The 17295-nt window shown below is 44.8% G+C and overlaps 1 protein-coding gene across 1 annotated transcript; it reads left to right on the top strand.

Moving 5' to 3' along the window:
• Positions 1-444: 444 nt before the first annotated feature.
• Positions 445-15458, top strand: cemip2 (cell migration inducing hyaluronidase 2). The gene is made up of 24 exons (XM_037258838.1): positions 445-686; positions 2590-2954; positions 3090-3230; positions 3352-3919; positions 5487-5656; positions 6033-6224; positions 6743-6912; positions 7503-7715; positions 8191-8396; positions 8731-8800; positions 9086-9214; positions 10030-10118; positions 10743-10874; positions 10978-11013; positions 11157-11312; positions 11865-12042; positions 12120-12335; positions 12409-12620; positions 12727-12909; positions 13225-13444; positions 13674-13775; positions 13858-14003; positions 14078-14184; positions 14255-15458. The coding sequence occupies exons 2-24, from the start codon at positions 2621-2623 to the stop codon at positions 14455-14457; spliced, it is 4173 nt and encodes a 1390-aa protein (XP_037114733.1). The 5' UTR covers positions 445-686; positions 2590-2620; the 3' UTR covers positions 14458-15458.
• Positions 15459-17295: the final 1837 nt, after the last annotated feature.

Consider the following 17295-nt stretch of genomic DNA (forward strand, 5'->3'; position numbering starts at 1 on the left):
TAATTCATTTGATTGTTACGTAAGAGTTATTCTGGCCAGTCAAATAAAAGGAATGCAACACAGCAAAATGTTTTACAGTTAAAAGGATGCCAAGGACCCTAATGACTAACGACCGTTCATCGCAAGCCCACAACAAGGTCCTTTTGTATTTGTTCCAGTAGGTGGCAGTGTGGCATTGCTTTAAACAAGCCCCGCCCCTTCACCAAAGGGCTCCACTACGGCCTGTTGAGACGTTCAAAACGCTTTGGAGAGAAGGACAAAGCTGTTTAAAAAAAAAAGATGCCATTGAACATTATAACTTCGCGACTTTCACAAAAACTACAATTTAAATGCTTGACTACTGTCTAAAATAGCGTCACTATCTTAAGTGCATAGTATACTTCATTATTACGTGGTTAGTCATGCTGCCGACTGTCCCTCAACGCATCATCACTTCCTGTCCCAAGCCGCGCCTGGCGCTCTCCTTTCGGCGGCTGAGGGGGTTGACCGTCGGAGGCGGGTTCGTGGGGGACGACTGCCCATCATCAGCCATAAAAAAAATCGACCATGTGTAGAAAAGGTGAATATAAAAGCCACGCTGACAGCCAACAGCGAGGGTGAAGCTATTCCGTGCGTCTCAAAGTTGGCTTTCGGAGCGAATGGACGAGAGCGGGAGCGGGAGAAGGACAGCCCGACCACCACCGAAGGTAACTCACAAAGCCGCCTGGAGAGGCTCCACATTGTGTCCGCTTGTGTCAACTGGTGCGCGGCGGGGTCGGACGAAGCAGACACGTTCCCTGTCTACGAGAAAACCTTCCCAGCGATTCCCCGGTGTTGTCTGTGCATGTCAGATTCTTGGAGCCAACTGTCATAAAATGCACAATCTTCCGCTAAGCTAGCAAACATTCTGTAATTTCCTTCTTTTGTGTTGACATAGTAGTGACTCAGTGTAATTTGGAATTGCGATCAAAAGAGATCGTAAATTATGACTTGTACTGCTGCTTAATCATAAAGGGAACCACCTCGCTTTCCTTGTAAGTGATGAGTGTAATTTGCCAAGAATGAGGAGAGAGCACTGTACGGTACTGACCTCTCCACAGATCATGCCACATTTCATTGGTATTGCAGATTCTTTTAATTTCTGTCCATTTGCAGCCTTGCACAAGACAACACACAAGCTCAGCTGTAATTTCCACCACAAGGAATGTGGAGTGCCAAAGCAGCAAAATTACTTTTTGTTGGGGGGAACTGAGGAATGTGTGAGGGTCTGTCTCACACATCTGTTTGATATTCAGTAGCAGGAAATCCATGAAGTCTTGTGTGTGCACTCTGCAGCCTTTTGCACAGTAGTGACATGTCCAAGGCGATGAAATGAAATTTTGGGGCTTCAACCTCAACAGAAGCAGCTGACCTGTTTTCACTGGTAGAAATGCATCTGAATAAATCCAGTTTATTTTTTTATTAGTGGTTCTCAAACATTTGTCACCAAATTACACACCAAAAAAAAAACCTCATGCAGCTCTCCAATGTTAAAATACAGTAATATAACGTTTAAAATTTGGGAGTTGATGTCACTATAGCAGTGTAGAGGCCTTTTTTGTTTCGGCAGTTTCTGTTTTTGTGTGCAGGTGTATGACTTGCTCATTCTCTGCCTGCATCTACATGCTGACGTGTGCGTGTGTGTGTTGTGTGTGTGTGCAGCCTGAGCCCACTTTGTGCTACTTTTCCTCTTTTGTGTTATATAAGCAGAGCTGGAAGTTGCCCGACTATAATTGGTGCCATCTGCTTCAACATACTTTCAGGAATGTTGTCATTGGCCAGTATTTTTACAAGCACCTTTTGGACTTTGGACACATACCAGCCAATGGATGATGTTTTGCATTTCAATTTCTTGGAATTACATTTCCTGAGTCCTTCCTTGGTTCAGCTATCGTTGATCTATTTGATGTAACATAGTGTTTAGACAATTTATTACAGTAGCCGCCTGGCCCGTGTGCCAGCTGATTTAAAAACCAAACAGCTTTTTCTTTCTTTCTTTCCTCCTGTGGTTTATGTATTCGTTTATGAGCTTGTTGAGTGTCTTTTCCTCACTGTTGACCTTTTCTGTCTGACTTCTTTTTCACTCGCCTCCTTTGATATATGACTTTATTCAGGGGACCTCAATTTCCAGGTTGCGGCCGGTTCGCAATAAAATGGGCAAATGATTAATTACATGGCTCTAAAAATTCAATCACAAAGAAAAGTCAAAGTGAAATATCTGTCTTGAAGTTTGGCTGGAATCATTTTTCCATATAAACAAATGTAACTGCAGGCTCACACATCGATCGGAAATGAAAAATGAGGACCCGCTGTATTATTTTCTTGATTCACTGTTTTACCCTGGACTCATAAAATTTCTGTCGGATGGGTTCGTTCAGTGCGCACACAAAAATGTGACTCAAATTAAGTCTGCACGCAACGCTATTGCAAAAACGTTCCATGCTGTTCTTTTTTTTCTTTGCCACACTTTTCCAAATCTTTTCCAAAGCGCCTCAGTGACTCATTTGCTCAAAGTGTTGAATGTCTATTGTTTGTCTAAACCTCCATCTCTGTGTTTTTGTTTCCTTTCAGATAGCAGCAGGCGTCAGCAGACGTAACGACCATGCCAAGTGATGGTCCAAGCCGCTTCCCGGTCTTTGCGGCCCCCCCCAAAGGCAACCACCAGCGCTCCCCGGGCTACGTCCCCGGGCGGGTGGCTCCTGTCCGCTCGCCCCCGCCGGCCAAAGCCCCACCGCCGGCACCCGTCAAAACTCACGGCCTGCCTCCGAATCAACAAGCCACCTTCGGCTTGTCGGAGGAGAACCGGAGCCGCCGGGAGTGTGCTCAGAGCCTCCGGCTGAGAAAAAACACGCTCATCTGCTTCGGGGTGTCCGCGGGGGCTTTCTTCTTCAGCCTCATACTTATACTAAGTCTCACTAGCGGTGATATTTTAGATGGTAAGTCTCAAATATTTCACATCAACCTGAAAAAGACGAAAATAATCGATTTCAGTGTTACTGTAAGCCATTGTAATATTATGAATACGTCATCAATTCCTTAATAAGATAATGAGCAGCCGTATCCTTTTTCAGCCAATTGTCCTGATCACAACCCGTCCCTGAGTGACTGGAACCCAGGCCACCAGCCGGGCAAAGCCATTATCGTGACGAGGGGGGATTTATTTCGATTGGAGGCTTCTGCTACTTTCCGTTCACTCACCATCCGATCGGGAGGTAAGAAGCCCAAGACGGAGGAGCGGCAAACACAGATGCTTTCCATGACTACCAATGATGACTTATTGGGCAATCACTTCGGTAGCTGGGCTCGACTGATTGGTTAACTGTCTTCTCCTAGGTCGGGTCGTGTTTGCCGATCACAAAGACGGCTCTAAAAACATAACCTTGAGAACGGGACATATCCTGATTGAAAATGGCGGAGCCTTTTACATCGGCGCACCTAAATGTCGCTACCGTTCCCACGCCGTCATCACCCTGACGGGTCGCTCCGACGACAAGGACGTCCCCGAAGTACCCGGTCTCGGCCGCAAGTTCATTGGCGTCATGAGCGGCGGAACGCTCGAGCTCCACGGCCAAGAGCGGGTGGCCTGGTCTCTGTTGACCAAAACCGTGCCTGCCTCCGGCCTGACCACAGGGGGCGACACTTTCCAGCGCAATTTCAGCAGAGGCATCAACCTGCGCGTGGTGGACCAGGACACGGCCGACATCCTGCTCAGGGAACGTTACGACACCCACGAATCCAAAAACGACAGTCGCCGGCTCACCCAGCTGCTCCGGTCCCTGCCGGCGGGTCGCATCGTCACTCTCGCCGTCGGCGACTCGGCCGTCAAAAGTCTTCTGGATGAAACCAAGGTGGCCATCGAAGAGACGCTCGGCAGCAGATACGTCCACGACCTCAAGTACAGGTGAGGAAGCGTGTTGCCTGAACCCACTTTGGGTTCAGGACCAAAGATTCTTGTCAGATGGTGCGTCAGAAAAAAATCCGACCTTGAGCTCTGGAAAATTGCTTTGCTGGTGTGCTTTTGTTTGAAACCTTTTGACACTTTTTTACGTAGACAACCAACAACAATTCTTTGTTCTTCACTAATGCTCTTTTCCCATTTGGGATTCTACCTTGAACAATTCCATGCTATTTCTCTTCCTGTTTTCTCAAAATTTCTGCCCAGAGAGGAAGCACACGCCGGATAGCCAGGTTATGGCCGTAAAGTTTCCAGGATTTGTGAAAAAAAATATGACTTCAGGAAATGGAGTGTCTAGCACTCCTTCTTTTTTTTTTTTTTGAAGGACAGAAATGTTTATAGTTGTTTATAGTCCACAACACCCACAAACCTTAAATCTGGTATTATTTGTAGTCGGACACGGCTCGGTCCTCACTTGGCAAGACAGGTTGAGCGCGAAGACAGATTCTCCAGTGTCACGTTTCACCTCAGGGTACCGAGCCAACACAGAGGTCTTTGCAGAAATCGACCTAAATCCACAACACAGCGCTTCAAATGCTAGAGGCCGTGTGTGTGCGTGTGCACAACTGCTACGTGCACACATTTTATTAATTGAAGGGATTTCATCTTAATCCGTACCTCCATCTGAAATATATTAGTGTGCAGTTCAGTCTGAGAAATCTTTCAGGCGTTAAATCGACATAAGTGAGTTGGACTATGACCACTTGAACAAATAGTGCGGGGCGTCGGGCGCAAGCGAACGCTAACACAATAAACTTGTGCGATATTGTCGTGAAATTTTGGATCCATTTCAACAGCAAAATAATCTCACTCTGTTTCATCTTCCAAAACAGGGCAAGTAAAATGACAAATATTATTTTTGGGACAGAATATGAGCTCTAAGTTGTTTTGGAAATGAAAGTAGACCATCCTTCTTTGTATTTAATGTTTTTGTCTCCCAGGAGAGCACTTTGACACTTTCACACACCCAGCAATAATGAGCTTGTTTAAAGGCTGCGAAGAGCAGCCGGTGGCCGAGGCGGAAAGGAAAAGTGCGCCGTCCACGCCCTCCCTCTGCTTCCCGCTTGCGCTTTTATCGGTACTCGCATAGGGCGCAAGGTGAAAGGTTCTTTCCCCCCCAGGAAGATCTCCACTCGACAGAACGATTTAAGTCCCAGATGGATCCGGTTTGTGCGTGTACCGCTTTCATCCTCCAGAAGTGATTATTATTTCACAGGGTTGTTTACCTGTTTTGTAATAGAAAACTTTGATGGAATCAAAAATTGGCCATGACTAGTTCAGCGATAGTCCTCAAATGGATGATTGAGGAACTATGACATCTGTAAGATGCAAAGTTTTAAACATGTGCTTGGAATGGGGACAAAAATAAAATATTTGTGACGGGATCACACCCCCTTGCATCCACACCCTTTGGGCGCCACCATTTGTATGATTTCATCTTGCTAGATTTCAAACAATCATTTTCCATTTTGAAAAAAAACATTTCTTTTCTCCTCTCCCCTGATCTCTGCAGGCAAGCGTGGGCTTTGGTGTCCGTAGTGGGCGGCGGTAACACGTCGTGCTCGGAAGACGTTAGGGAACACGAAAACCACGACACTGGAGGGAGAGCTGTGGCGAGGCGGAACTTCACCACCGTCAACGGCGTGCGCTTCTCTGTCTCAGCCTACAGCGAGTGGAAAAACGGTGAGGAATCCATACCAATTATGTCAAGGCCATTTTGCCAATATATAATATACAGGTTTTGAAAACAACCTTGGATAAAGGTAAAACAACAAAGTCAGCCCGACAGGATTTATGAACTTGGTGATGGATTTTTCGTCAGCATTGTGTAAACGGGTACAAAGGTCGAAAACGAGGTGTGTCAGATGACTGACTTAAGTAACATTCGGTCTTTGTGACCATATCATCATGATAAATACGAGCCTTTCAAATCAGTGACCTTTGAGCTGTGGATTTAGCGCGACCGTATGTAACCGCCTGCTTTCCTTTTTTCATTGTGATGTGTTGCAGAAAAATATCACATGATACTATGATTCTTTTTAAAATGTTCCTTTTCTAGGTTTCCCAATCTCAGGCTTTCAGGTGGATGCGGTGGACCAGGTGGTGCTGAATCTCCAGGACGAGGTCCAGCCGACCTGGCAACCCGGCAATCAAATTGTTATCGCCAGTACTGATTATTCCATGCATCAAGCTGAAGAGTTTACCCTCCTGCCCTGCCCTCATTGCACCAGCAGGCAAGTCCGAATACAAGGTGAGACAAAGCCCACTTCAAAGCAAAAACAGTTTTTTTCTTTTTTGCGCAAGACACAAAAGCTCATCTTTTGTCTTTTTTTTTTTTTTTTTTCACCACATCCAAATATTCCGACCCAAACATTCCCCCATTGTCAGCAAAGAGCAACTCCCTTCCTGCAGAAAAGGATGTGATAAAGCGGCGGTCTGGACTTTCGAGTCACTATTCAAACCAAGCAGCTACTCTGCGTTATGCTTGCCGACAGCACCCCGTGGACACAAGCACATTGGGAGCTGATTTATATTTTCACAAGCCTCTCAGCAGTTTTCTCTTCCAACTGTATATTATTTTAACAGGGGTCGTCGCTGTGAGGTGCGGCTGCGGCTAAGCACATTTTTGCGGTGGGCAGCAAACATTTGAATGGAACTGTTTGGAATACGATCTGTTATGTGATACGGGCCATTCACGATAATGTTTTTTTTACAATGTATTAACTGTATTGCTATTACACTGCTAATTTTGCAATTGTGTGTGCGCAGGCAAGCCTCTTTACAACCACGTCGGCGAAATCACAGATGGAGTCGACATGCGTGCTGAGGTGGCGCTGCTCTCCAGGAACATCCTCATCTACGGAGAAATGGAAAACTCCTGCTACGGAAATAATTTGTGTCAGTTCTACGGCCACGACACTTATGGAGGCCACATCAAGGTGAGCATTTTTCTCCTTTTTCCTTTTTGTATGTATACTCCATCTAGAAATATCCACACGGAAGCTGCTCATCTTAATGTCTTATGCACCTGAGTTCCCAGTGGTACTCTAAATATTTGTAAAACTTACATATCCAATGTGGGGAAAATACTAAAAAGGCTTAAAATCATAACTCAATTTCCTACAAACAGCGCAAATATTTAAAAGGCAAAAACAAGAACATCTGGATATCAACTTCGACTGCACACAATTCAATTGAATTCCCAATTCACTGTGACAAAAATGTTGCCAAACACAAACCGCATTCACCAATGTGTCATTGTCCATGTGTGTGTCAGCAAAACCGAGAGCACGAGCTGTCGGCGGGTTTCAGTTGACTTAAAGGCTGTACCGAACCCTCCTTAACAAAAACCAGAGCGTCCCAGTACATGCACACACACAGTCCAAAGACCTCCTGGAGTGGTTTTTTTTTTCCCTTTATTATTACAAATGTGTGGTTTTTGCTTTCTGTAATAATAATAATAATTAGCCTTCAATGTGGTCTGCATTTGTAACACACCATCATCTCATTGCCCCCTCCATGATGCCAGATCTTTGGAAACTTCTCCTCGGTGCATCTGTCTTATGTGGAACTGAAGAACATGGGCCAGCAGAGAGAGAGAAGTCGCTACCCGGTCCACTTTCACATGTGTGGCGACGTAGACCAGAAGGGAGGCTATCGGGAGCCCACCTATGTGGACGGTCTCTCCATCCACCACTCCTTCTCGCGTTGCGTCGCCATCCACGCCACCGACGGCTTGCTGGTCAGTACTTGGAGAAGCTTTGACGTCAATGGGTCATCATTTCATTTGGCTTTTGTTAAGCGTCGAGGAAATGGAAAGTACAAAAGGTGTTTGCTCCTCCAATATGAACTCGTTCCCATGTCCGAGTCATCCACCGAGCTTTCCTGTCAACATTCCGCCGCTAGCGATTGCCAGGCAAATTCCCCTCAGCGCTAATCAGAAAACACTTTGTGGTAACTCCACCGTCATCTGTGACGCTTTCCCAGCTCGTTGTTTGCGCAAGAGGAAGCCAGAAACAATTAGTGATGCACTAAAACACCTCTGGATGAACCTTGAACAAGACAATTGGGGCTAATGACTTCCTGAAAAGACGGCAACCCGAGGCTGTGCCTTTTTCATCTGTCACACGGCTTCGGTTTAACAACCAAAAATGGGGATATGATGAAATACATGAAGCGTATGTGACTTGTTGACATGTGTTGTGCGTCCTGACCAGGTGAAGAACACAGTGGGCTACGACACCCTGGGCCACTGCTTCTTCCTGGAGGACGGCATCGAGCAGCGCAACACTTTCTTCCACAACTTAGGCCTGCTGACTCGACCCGGTACTCAGCTGCCCACCGACCGCAACGAGAGCCTCTGCCTCAGTATTAAGGACAAAGTCTACCAAGGCTACACTCCCTCCCCCAGCACCGAGTGCAAGTAAGCTGTGGGAATTTCAAGATGGTGTGGTCGCACTTTGATAGACAATAGAAGATCCAAATTCCTCGCGCGGGACACGGCTTTTATCTGTGCAAAAACATCCACTCCTCTAGACCGGATGTTTTTCTGTCACAGTCAGAGAAGTGCCACTGTGAGAGAACCTCCGACGTCTGGTTCCAGCAGTGTGCACGTGTGTGTTTTGGCCGGGCTGTTCCTGTCCGAGGTTTATGTTGGAGAGCGAGATTATCGGGGAATGTTTGCGAAAGATCACTGATTTCATAGTCTGCTCGTTTCCCATGTGACTCGCTTTTAATAAGCTTTGATTGTTTTCCAGGGCGGTTTCCACCTTCTGGATCGCTAACCCCAACAACAATCTTATCAGCAATGCTGCTGCTGGTTCTCAGGTAATTACATCAAGATCGCTACATAAAAGAAAAGATCCCTGTGGTGAATCATTTTCCGCGTGTAACAAATTGATCCGTCAATAAAAAAAGACTTAAGAGTCTATTTTTTTCCGGATTTGCTGTGATTACACGGTTGTGGGCTTTAATCAAATAAAACAGAAGGGGGTCTACATGTCATGTTCTCCCAGGTGGAGGATATTTTCATCTAGAATGCCCTACCCGGTGATCCTTCATGATCTCAAGCAGCTATGATTGTAATGTATGTCGTTATCTTTTTTGTTCCAGGATGCTGGCATCTGGTTTGTGTTCCACAGTTCCTCCACAGGAGACTCTCATGGCTTGGTACCGGAGACAAAAGCAGAACTCACCCCTCTGGGGATTTTCTACAACAACCGCGTTCACTCCAATTTCAAGGTAGCGCAAGGAAAATAATTGTAAAATTAATAAGTGGGTCAATGTCGCCTTTGGTATGCTCATTAAGAGCACATAGGTCTTAAAATACGCAAGTTTTTAAAACAATTTTTTTATTGGGTTTACATAATTTTGTCATGTTGCTCTTCTATTTAATGTGTGCATATTACCTCTGCTTAAATTAGGATTCGAATCTTTAAAATTAGAATTTGAATTTCCTTTTGTGTTTACAGCAAGCTCACATATTTTGCTGTTGTCATTTACACAAAGTTATTTTATGATCAAAAAAGATGTGGCCGATATAGTATCTCAATGAAATGAATATGAAGTTCCATCTCAACATTTTTGGTGTGAAATGGGAAAGGTATTTTATGGTGATCGAAAACGATGTACTTACGTGAAGCACGCGGCCCTCTGCTGACTTGCTTGGTTGTTGTACACACACGCACACACACACAGAAACTGGCTGGAGAACAAGCCTCTCTGTTGTGTGAAGACAGACAGCAGTCGTCAGGTGAACTGTGACTTCTTTGTCCACTCTGAGAGCGAGCGAGCGAGCGAGCGAGAGCGAGAGAGCGAGAGCGAGCGAGAGGAAGCAGCCCAACTATACTTCGGCACAAACCACAGGATTGACACACAGCATGTTTTCTTCTCGCCAACACACACATTCAGATACATTTAAACCATACAAAATGAATTATCTTATTAGGTATGTATATATACAAATTCACAAGAGGTCTTGTGTGAGCTCTGGAAGTCAATTGGCTTACTGAAATCTACTACTGGTCAATAATTGCCATTGTCTGGTCACCTTGCAGGCCGGGCTGTTTATTGATAAAGGAGTGAAGACCTCCAATGCGAGTGCTGCCGACCCAAGAGAATATCTGTGTCTGGACAACAGTGCCAGGTGTGTTCTATTATTAAGAATCTCATTTGTATCTTTGTTATTTCTTGTGGAGGGGAAAGGTTTCTTCCCAAATGTACATTTTGGACCTATTTCATTTGGTCTGCATGCCTGGAGTTATTAATAGCTCTTGTCCGAAGCAGCATATTTTCTACGGCCTTACCTGTGGGTATGTGGACGATCATATTACTCCAGTGTTGCGTTTCGGTGGAGGTCCTGACAAGTTTGTGTTGACAGAAATAACAAGTTTTTGCACATACAGTGTCCTCTCTTCCCCAAACGGAAAAATCCTCCGCATCCGCCGGGGACTGTTGGCCATGCTGAGTTTGAGCTGAAATTGGAAATGTTCAAATGTGTGCTCTGTATTAACACGACACGCAAAGATATCACAAGGGTCCTTCTTTTCTTGATGGCTGCTGTTATGGCCAAAATAATCACTCATAATCTTATTTGGCAGTCCATTACAAATCTATGAATAACTTCACCACACCGCCCCAAATGAAAAGAAAAAAAAAACGCCACCCACAGGGCACAGCAAAAGCAGGCTTGCAGAGAGAAATCCGAGGTAGTCGAAAGCAGATTAATGATGTCAGTGGAAAGACGGTAACACGAGTTTGTACTCGTCAGATTCCGACCTCACCGGAATGCCGATCCGAACCAACCGCGGGTGGCGGCGGTCATCGAAGCGCTGGTCTCCTTCAAGAACAACGACATGGGGGCGTGGATACGAGGCGGCGACATCATCATCCAGAATTCGAGGTGAGGCAAGAATCATGACCCCTGTGGAAATACTGTGACCAATGTTGGAATGCTAAAAATCCAGACATTTACATCAAGTCATTTGTTTTGTCCTTGTGAACAGCTTTGCAGACAATGGAGTGGGATTATCCTTTGCCAGGTGCGTACATATGGGAACTCGTATCAGACCTCAACCAGCTGTTTTCTTCATTTCCTCACCACTAATAACATTTGTCTGTTGAGAATCCCAGCTGCGGACAGAGGCCAAACGTTTTCGTTTGTATTTGATATTTCTTGTGGCAGTGACGGCAGCTACCCGAGCGACGAGGGCTCCAGTCAGGAGGTGACGCAGTCTCTGTTTGTGGGAGAAAGTCCAAACCGGGGCACCAACGGAGGACAGAATAAATACTGGGGCTTAGGAGGGACCGATGGGAAGATGAGGACTCTCCCGAGAAACAGGTCAAGTATTTCAAAAGATTTAAAAAAATAAAATAAAAATGGGTGATGGGTGAACGATATAGAAAAGGACTTTTGCGTGAGCTTGTGAAAGAAAGAAGGAAGCGGTGCGCTGATGTGCTTTTTTTAAGCACGCACATAGTGACATGACTCATGGCTGCATTTTGATGACTTCATCACAAATGCTGCCTTTTTTTTTCGAGTGTAGAATTTCTAATGAGGTTGATGTCATCGTTTCCTCCATTATCCCCGGAAGGGAAGTTAAGGGGATCCGAATTATAAAGCCATCGCCCATAAAACATTGTATTCAATTAATGGTGACACGACTTTAGTCATATTCTTCTTGACATTTTTTTTTTTTTACTGCACATCTATTGAGTGCTGTCTTTTTTTTCTCATTTTTGGTGGTTAATATGAGCGTCTCTAACGCAGCTAGGTATGATGCTATTGTGACTATAATGAAAAATAAAAATATACTGTAAAATTGACCTTTTTTTTTAAATTCTGAGAAAATGGCTTTTGTGCTAAAAAAAATTTGACTTGTCTTCCTTTTAGAACTTTCCCGATCCGAGGCTTCCAGATCTACGACGGCCCGGTGCGGCTGACCCGCAGCACATTCCGCAATTTCATCCCCACGCCCGAGCGTTACACCACCGCAGTGGGCTTCAGCCTGAAGAACACCTGGCAACTCACCCCACGAAACAACATGTCCCACCTCCGCTTCCACGCCACCGTGAGCCCTCTCTCCTTCCACTTTTCCATTTCCTCACTAAATCCCACAACCGCCATCCATCCGTATGCCATCCTCAGGTTGGTCTCCGGTCGTTTTTTGGTCGTCCCGGGCAATGGTTTGAGGAGAACGACCTGGATGGAGATAAGAACTCAATCTTCCACGATGTGGACGGCTCAGTGACAGGCTACAAGGACACCTACGTGGGCAGGGCTGACAATTACCTAATCCAACATCCTAGCTGTGTTAGCAAACCTCCATGGAATGGAGTGATATGTAGCGGCCGCTACTCTCAGGTACAGCACTCACACTTTATTTCAAATGTTACGCACCGTTTGGTAATACACGCTCTTCCTCGCTCTTCTTCAGGTGTATATCCAGACCCAGGGTGCTCCCAGCCTCATTCTGTCCATCAACAGAGACGAGTATCCCGCGGCTCCGCTGCTTCTGAGGGGGATTAACAGCCAGGGGGCGCCCTCGCAGCAGTATCAACCCGTTTTGATGATGAGCAAGAGCTACACGTTGCATTGGAACGGACAGGCACCTCGAGAGGTCGTCCTCTCCCTCATCAACTTTGACAAGTGAGACCATAAACGGGTGTCTGAGGTGTCAAAGCGATTGTTTTGATGTTTGAAAAATCATCTTTGTACCTTATCCCATTGAGTGGATTGTTTTTCTTTCCATTAGAGATGATTGGGTGCTGTTTGGACTGTGCTACCCGCCGGAGGCCACCTTCCAGATTGTTGCCGACATCAACGACAGACAGAGCAACACTTTTGATGACATCACCGACTACGGGCCCGTCTTCTCTCTGGCTGATTTAGAGTCCAGACCGTTGGAAAGGAAGTACTACTTTGACCAAAATGTCGGGTAAGAGAAGACAACTCTCTTGAGTAATGTGCTTTTTTTTTCCTGTAAAGCTTAAATAAAGACGGTAATGTGCTCAATAGGCCGAATTTTTACTGTACCGTAATTTTCGGACTATAAGTCGCGGTTTTTTTTTCATAGTTTGGGTGGGGGGGCGACTTATACTCAGGAGCGACTTATATACATATATATGGGGTTTTTTCACTTTTTTGGGCATTTTATGGCTGGTGCGACTTATACTCCGGTGCGACTTATAGTCCGAAAATTACGGTAATTATGTCCAAACTTTGTGGACTCTACCATTTTGTTTGCCACCAGCTTGCTGTGGCTGTACCTGCGAGCCCGCCACGGTCGTGACGGTCACAGCTACTGTTCGGTCAAAGGCTGCGAGAGAGTCAAAGTCACGGCCACTACATCTTCGCAACGGACGTGCAACTGCACCAGCAAGGCCTACCCCAAGTATGCCAAAACCCCCTCAGCCGTCCTCCCGATGCCGGCCTTGGACACGCAACCCTGCCTGGACTGTGGAGCCCAACAGGTTTGTTTATGTACATTCAGATACGAAACGAGTGCGTCCAATTGAACTGAATCGAATTGTTCCACTTTCAAATATTTTGAGATGGAATCGTTTTATTATTAGGGATTTTCAGTTGACTGTTTTATGATTTGTCTGATGGTGTAATGTGTTAAGGTGGGAAAAAACAAAACAAAATCTGCAATCACTGTCACATGATTTTCATTCCTTGTGACTTTGTGTTTTTCCTCAGCGTGTATTTACCAGTGAGCCGTGGACGTCCTACCTCCAGACGCAAGTCAAATCTCTCAGTGTGAGGGAGCAGAAAAGAGGAGACAACATGTCCTTCATTGCTGTGAGCAGATATTTATCATGTGGCACGCATTGCACTGGGGTGGAAATCTTCCATGAGAAGTTATGTATTTTCATTCCATCAGGTAAATGACGAGATGATACCCTTCACTCAGCCCGGCTATCTCGTGGTGTCGGTGGACGCCTGCTCTGGAAAAGTCGCCCTGACGGCGTCATTTACCAAGATGGACGCCAACATGAAGCAGCACCTAACGACCGGAATACCAAAGAGGTGCGTGTGGAAACCTAACGTTGACTTTAGTCTGCAAGGAATGTTGCTGACTTGTTTGTGGTCCTGATGAACAGGTCTATCGTACTGATGGCAACACGAGGCCAGCCCGAGGGTCTGCCCGATGTCGCTCAATATCTCATCCCCTTGGGTTTGGCCAAGGAGGCCGACTTGCACAATAAAGGTTTGAGGCGGTGATGACTATCGCTCGTCTGCGGTAGCGTCACAAAAGACGAATCCGTTTCTCTCCGCAGAGAGTGTGGCACTGTGGGCTTTCCAGGGCAGCGCCTCCCCCCCTCCGTGGGTGTGTCTCCAGGCGGGCCAAGGGGACCACGTCCTGGGCTCGCAGGAGCGCTTCTTGCCGCTGGCTCTCCAAGCGTACGGCTGTCCGCCACCCGCGGCTCAGCAGACGCGGCGGGACCTGGAGCTGCTCAAACAAGCCACAGGACTCCAGTGAACCAATGTGAACTAGACAAACACACAACTGGCTGATGAATGTGAACTGCTGAACTTTAATTTATTAACAATGGCGTAGATGTTAGTGGAATGTTGTGCGGATGTGTGAGTTTGGGCCAATAAGTCAATGCACTTTTATTTAAAAAAAAAAACAGGCCAAAGTCACCTAATGGACCTTTTTGAAATAAGGCTAGGAATAGCAAATGAAAACACAAATCAAGCAACTATATTATTTTATCGTTTGATAAATGACAACAGGAATCTCATTAGTGGGAAGGGTGCGGTGCATTAGTTGCAAACACGAAAAACAATCGAAATCAAGTCGGCTGGGTAGCAAAACTGGAACGAGACACATTCTGGATAAATCAATTCAAATACCATCGCCACCGAGAAAGCGCCAACGTGTCGTAAATAAACAAAGCCGATGGGGGTTCGGTGTGCAAAACAACATGGCATATTCCCATGCATATTTAAACAAAAGTCATTTGCAGATAGTTTGATGCGCTTTTGCCTATACATTTTGTTGTTTAACTGGAAAACCGCCTGAGGTTATGAGGAGATAAGCACCTTTTGAGTGAATGTCGACAGTATGCGGAGGTGTTTAAAGTGCAGGCCACGAGAGCAACGGATATACACAATAAAATAAGCCTTATTAAATATACATATGCAGCGGAATGTAAGAAAATTCCCTGGGCCATACAGTAGTTTGTTGGGTATATTTTAGCTGCTGTGCTTTTTGTTGAGTGTACCCCTTCGAGAGGCCTTTTGGATGTGAGCAGGGCTCCCCCACTGAGCATTGATGCGTGCCAATGACTGACTGATAAGTGTGTGTGTGTGAATATGTGTGGCCTTGTAACCACTCTACTGTTTGAAAAGGGCAAATTCATGAGAGAGGGTCTTAGAGATTTAAAAAAAAAAAAAAAAAACTAATTATAGTGAAACATAAGTCATTTTGTACATCTACTGGGCAAACCTTTTTCAGTTTTTGTTTCAACATGGATACCTGGCATTTTTTTTTATGAGGATGTTACTGAAATAAACATATACTTTGTTGTTAAGTGCTGCTTTGGTGACTAAATCTTTATTTTATCCATTATAATAAAATAGTGTGTTCCAGTGCAAGATTTTAGTTAACGAAAACTAACAAAATAAGTAAAACTAAAATTGAAAAACATATTCTGGTAAAAAAAATAAAATCATAATTCCCAAAAACTAAGACGACCCGAGGTTTAAAAAAAATAAAAAAATGGAGGCGTGGCTAAAATGGCGTCCTATGACTCCCCACTATAAAAACACGTGAGTGCTTCCTATGCATTAACTGATTGGCACAATTGCAAAAAAACATTTCTACTACTGCAGTGTACAATTAGCACTAATCCTTAAATGCTCCATGTCATTCTCAGTACATCAGTCTGCAAAGATGAAGCCCGAGAGCTTGCTTGCATGCTATCTGGAGGCTAACACATGTAAGTTTGGGACACGAATGCACGACACATGGCTTGATGGACGCCATGTTGCTTCATACACAGTCTCTGGTTTAAGTGTTTTATTTTTGGGGGGGTTAGTGGGGGGATCTAATTTTAATATGTGGCTGTTCCGGAAAATGATGCATTGTTTCCTAAAGCAGACAAAATGATGCGCCCCATGTTAATCAGCTATTAATTAGACTAAATCTAGCCTCATTAAGCAGATGAATAATACATTTATTTGGTTTCAAAAATTATTTTTTAAAACGAGGGCGTTCCCCAACGCACACAGCGCCCCCTTCTGAAGGGTTAAAAATATCTTCTGTCTTATTAGGCTTATTTCTTTTACAGCTCGCTCACTGACAGTGATAGTAAGCTCTAATTAATAGCCTAATTAAATGTATTGAGTGATTTTTTTTTTAATCGATCTAATTCGTCAGAATTGTTGCTTATTCATTTTTTCTGCTCGGCCAAATTTACAAGACATTTATTTTCCCTTTACATGGACTTCCATATATTGACTGCCATGCCCACGTTAACAGTGAAAGTTAAATGGCAGCTTTTCCCACTTTTGAATTTATTGGATGCTTCTGTTTGTCTTAAACCGTTTGACCACAAGGGGGCAGCCTAGCATTTCTAGCACAAGCTTAGAAACGACTGCCTTTCAGCATCACCGTCCATTTCAATCCCTTGAGTGGATGGCTCGGTGAATTAAATTGTTTTCTTTGACTCACTGAATTCCATTTAAAACGCGCAAATGGCCTATAAAAAAAAAAGAAAAAAAAAAGAATTCAAAAGAAAGCACTGTACGGCTCACCTTCTGGGGTAGAAAGACAGACACATTATTCAAATTCGTATGAAAGAATATTCATATAATGATTCAACTCACATATCATATTTTTTTACAATTATTTACTTTCACGCTTGTGTTGCTATCTTGTTCATGGATGGACTATTACTATACAGTAATATGCAACCGTTTGAAGTGTGCAAACACAATTAGAGAAATGCCAAGGCTAAAAATACGACACTGTAAGAGATGTGTGTGTGTGTTTGTGCGTACGTGTGTATGTGGGCGGGTTAGTGGGTGTACTAGCTTGAGGGCTACTATACAAACCGTACATATGTTCACTCCCTCATGTATTGCTATTTATTTTCATTCGCTTCTTGCAAATAAGTATGTCCTTGAAGAATCAGTTGTACAGTAACGAATCATGATGAGCTGCATAAACATGAAGGAAGGTTTGTGCAAAGGTTGCTCTGTGTCACTCTTCCCTACTGTCTTGTGGTGTTCCACAGGGTTCAATTTCGGGGCCCCTGCTGTGTTGGACTCTGGGATTGAGGTTGGAATTCCAAGTTGCGCTTGGGGTCTG

The sequence above is a fragment of the Syngnathus acus genome, chromosome 9 (genome assembly GCF_901709675.1).
Source record: "Syngnathus acus chromosome 9, fSynAcu1.2, whole genome shotgun sequence".
Classification (NCBI taxonomy): Eukaryota; Metazoa; Chordata; class Actinopteri; order Syngnathiformes; family Syngnathidae; genus Syngnathus; species Syngnathus acus.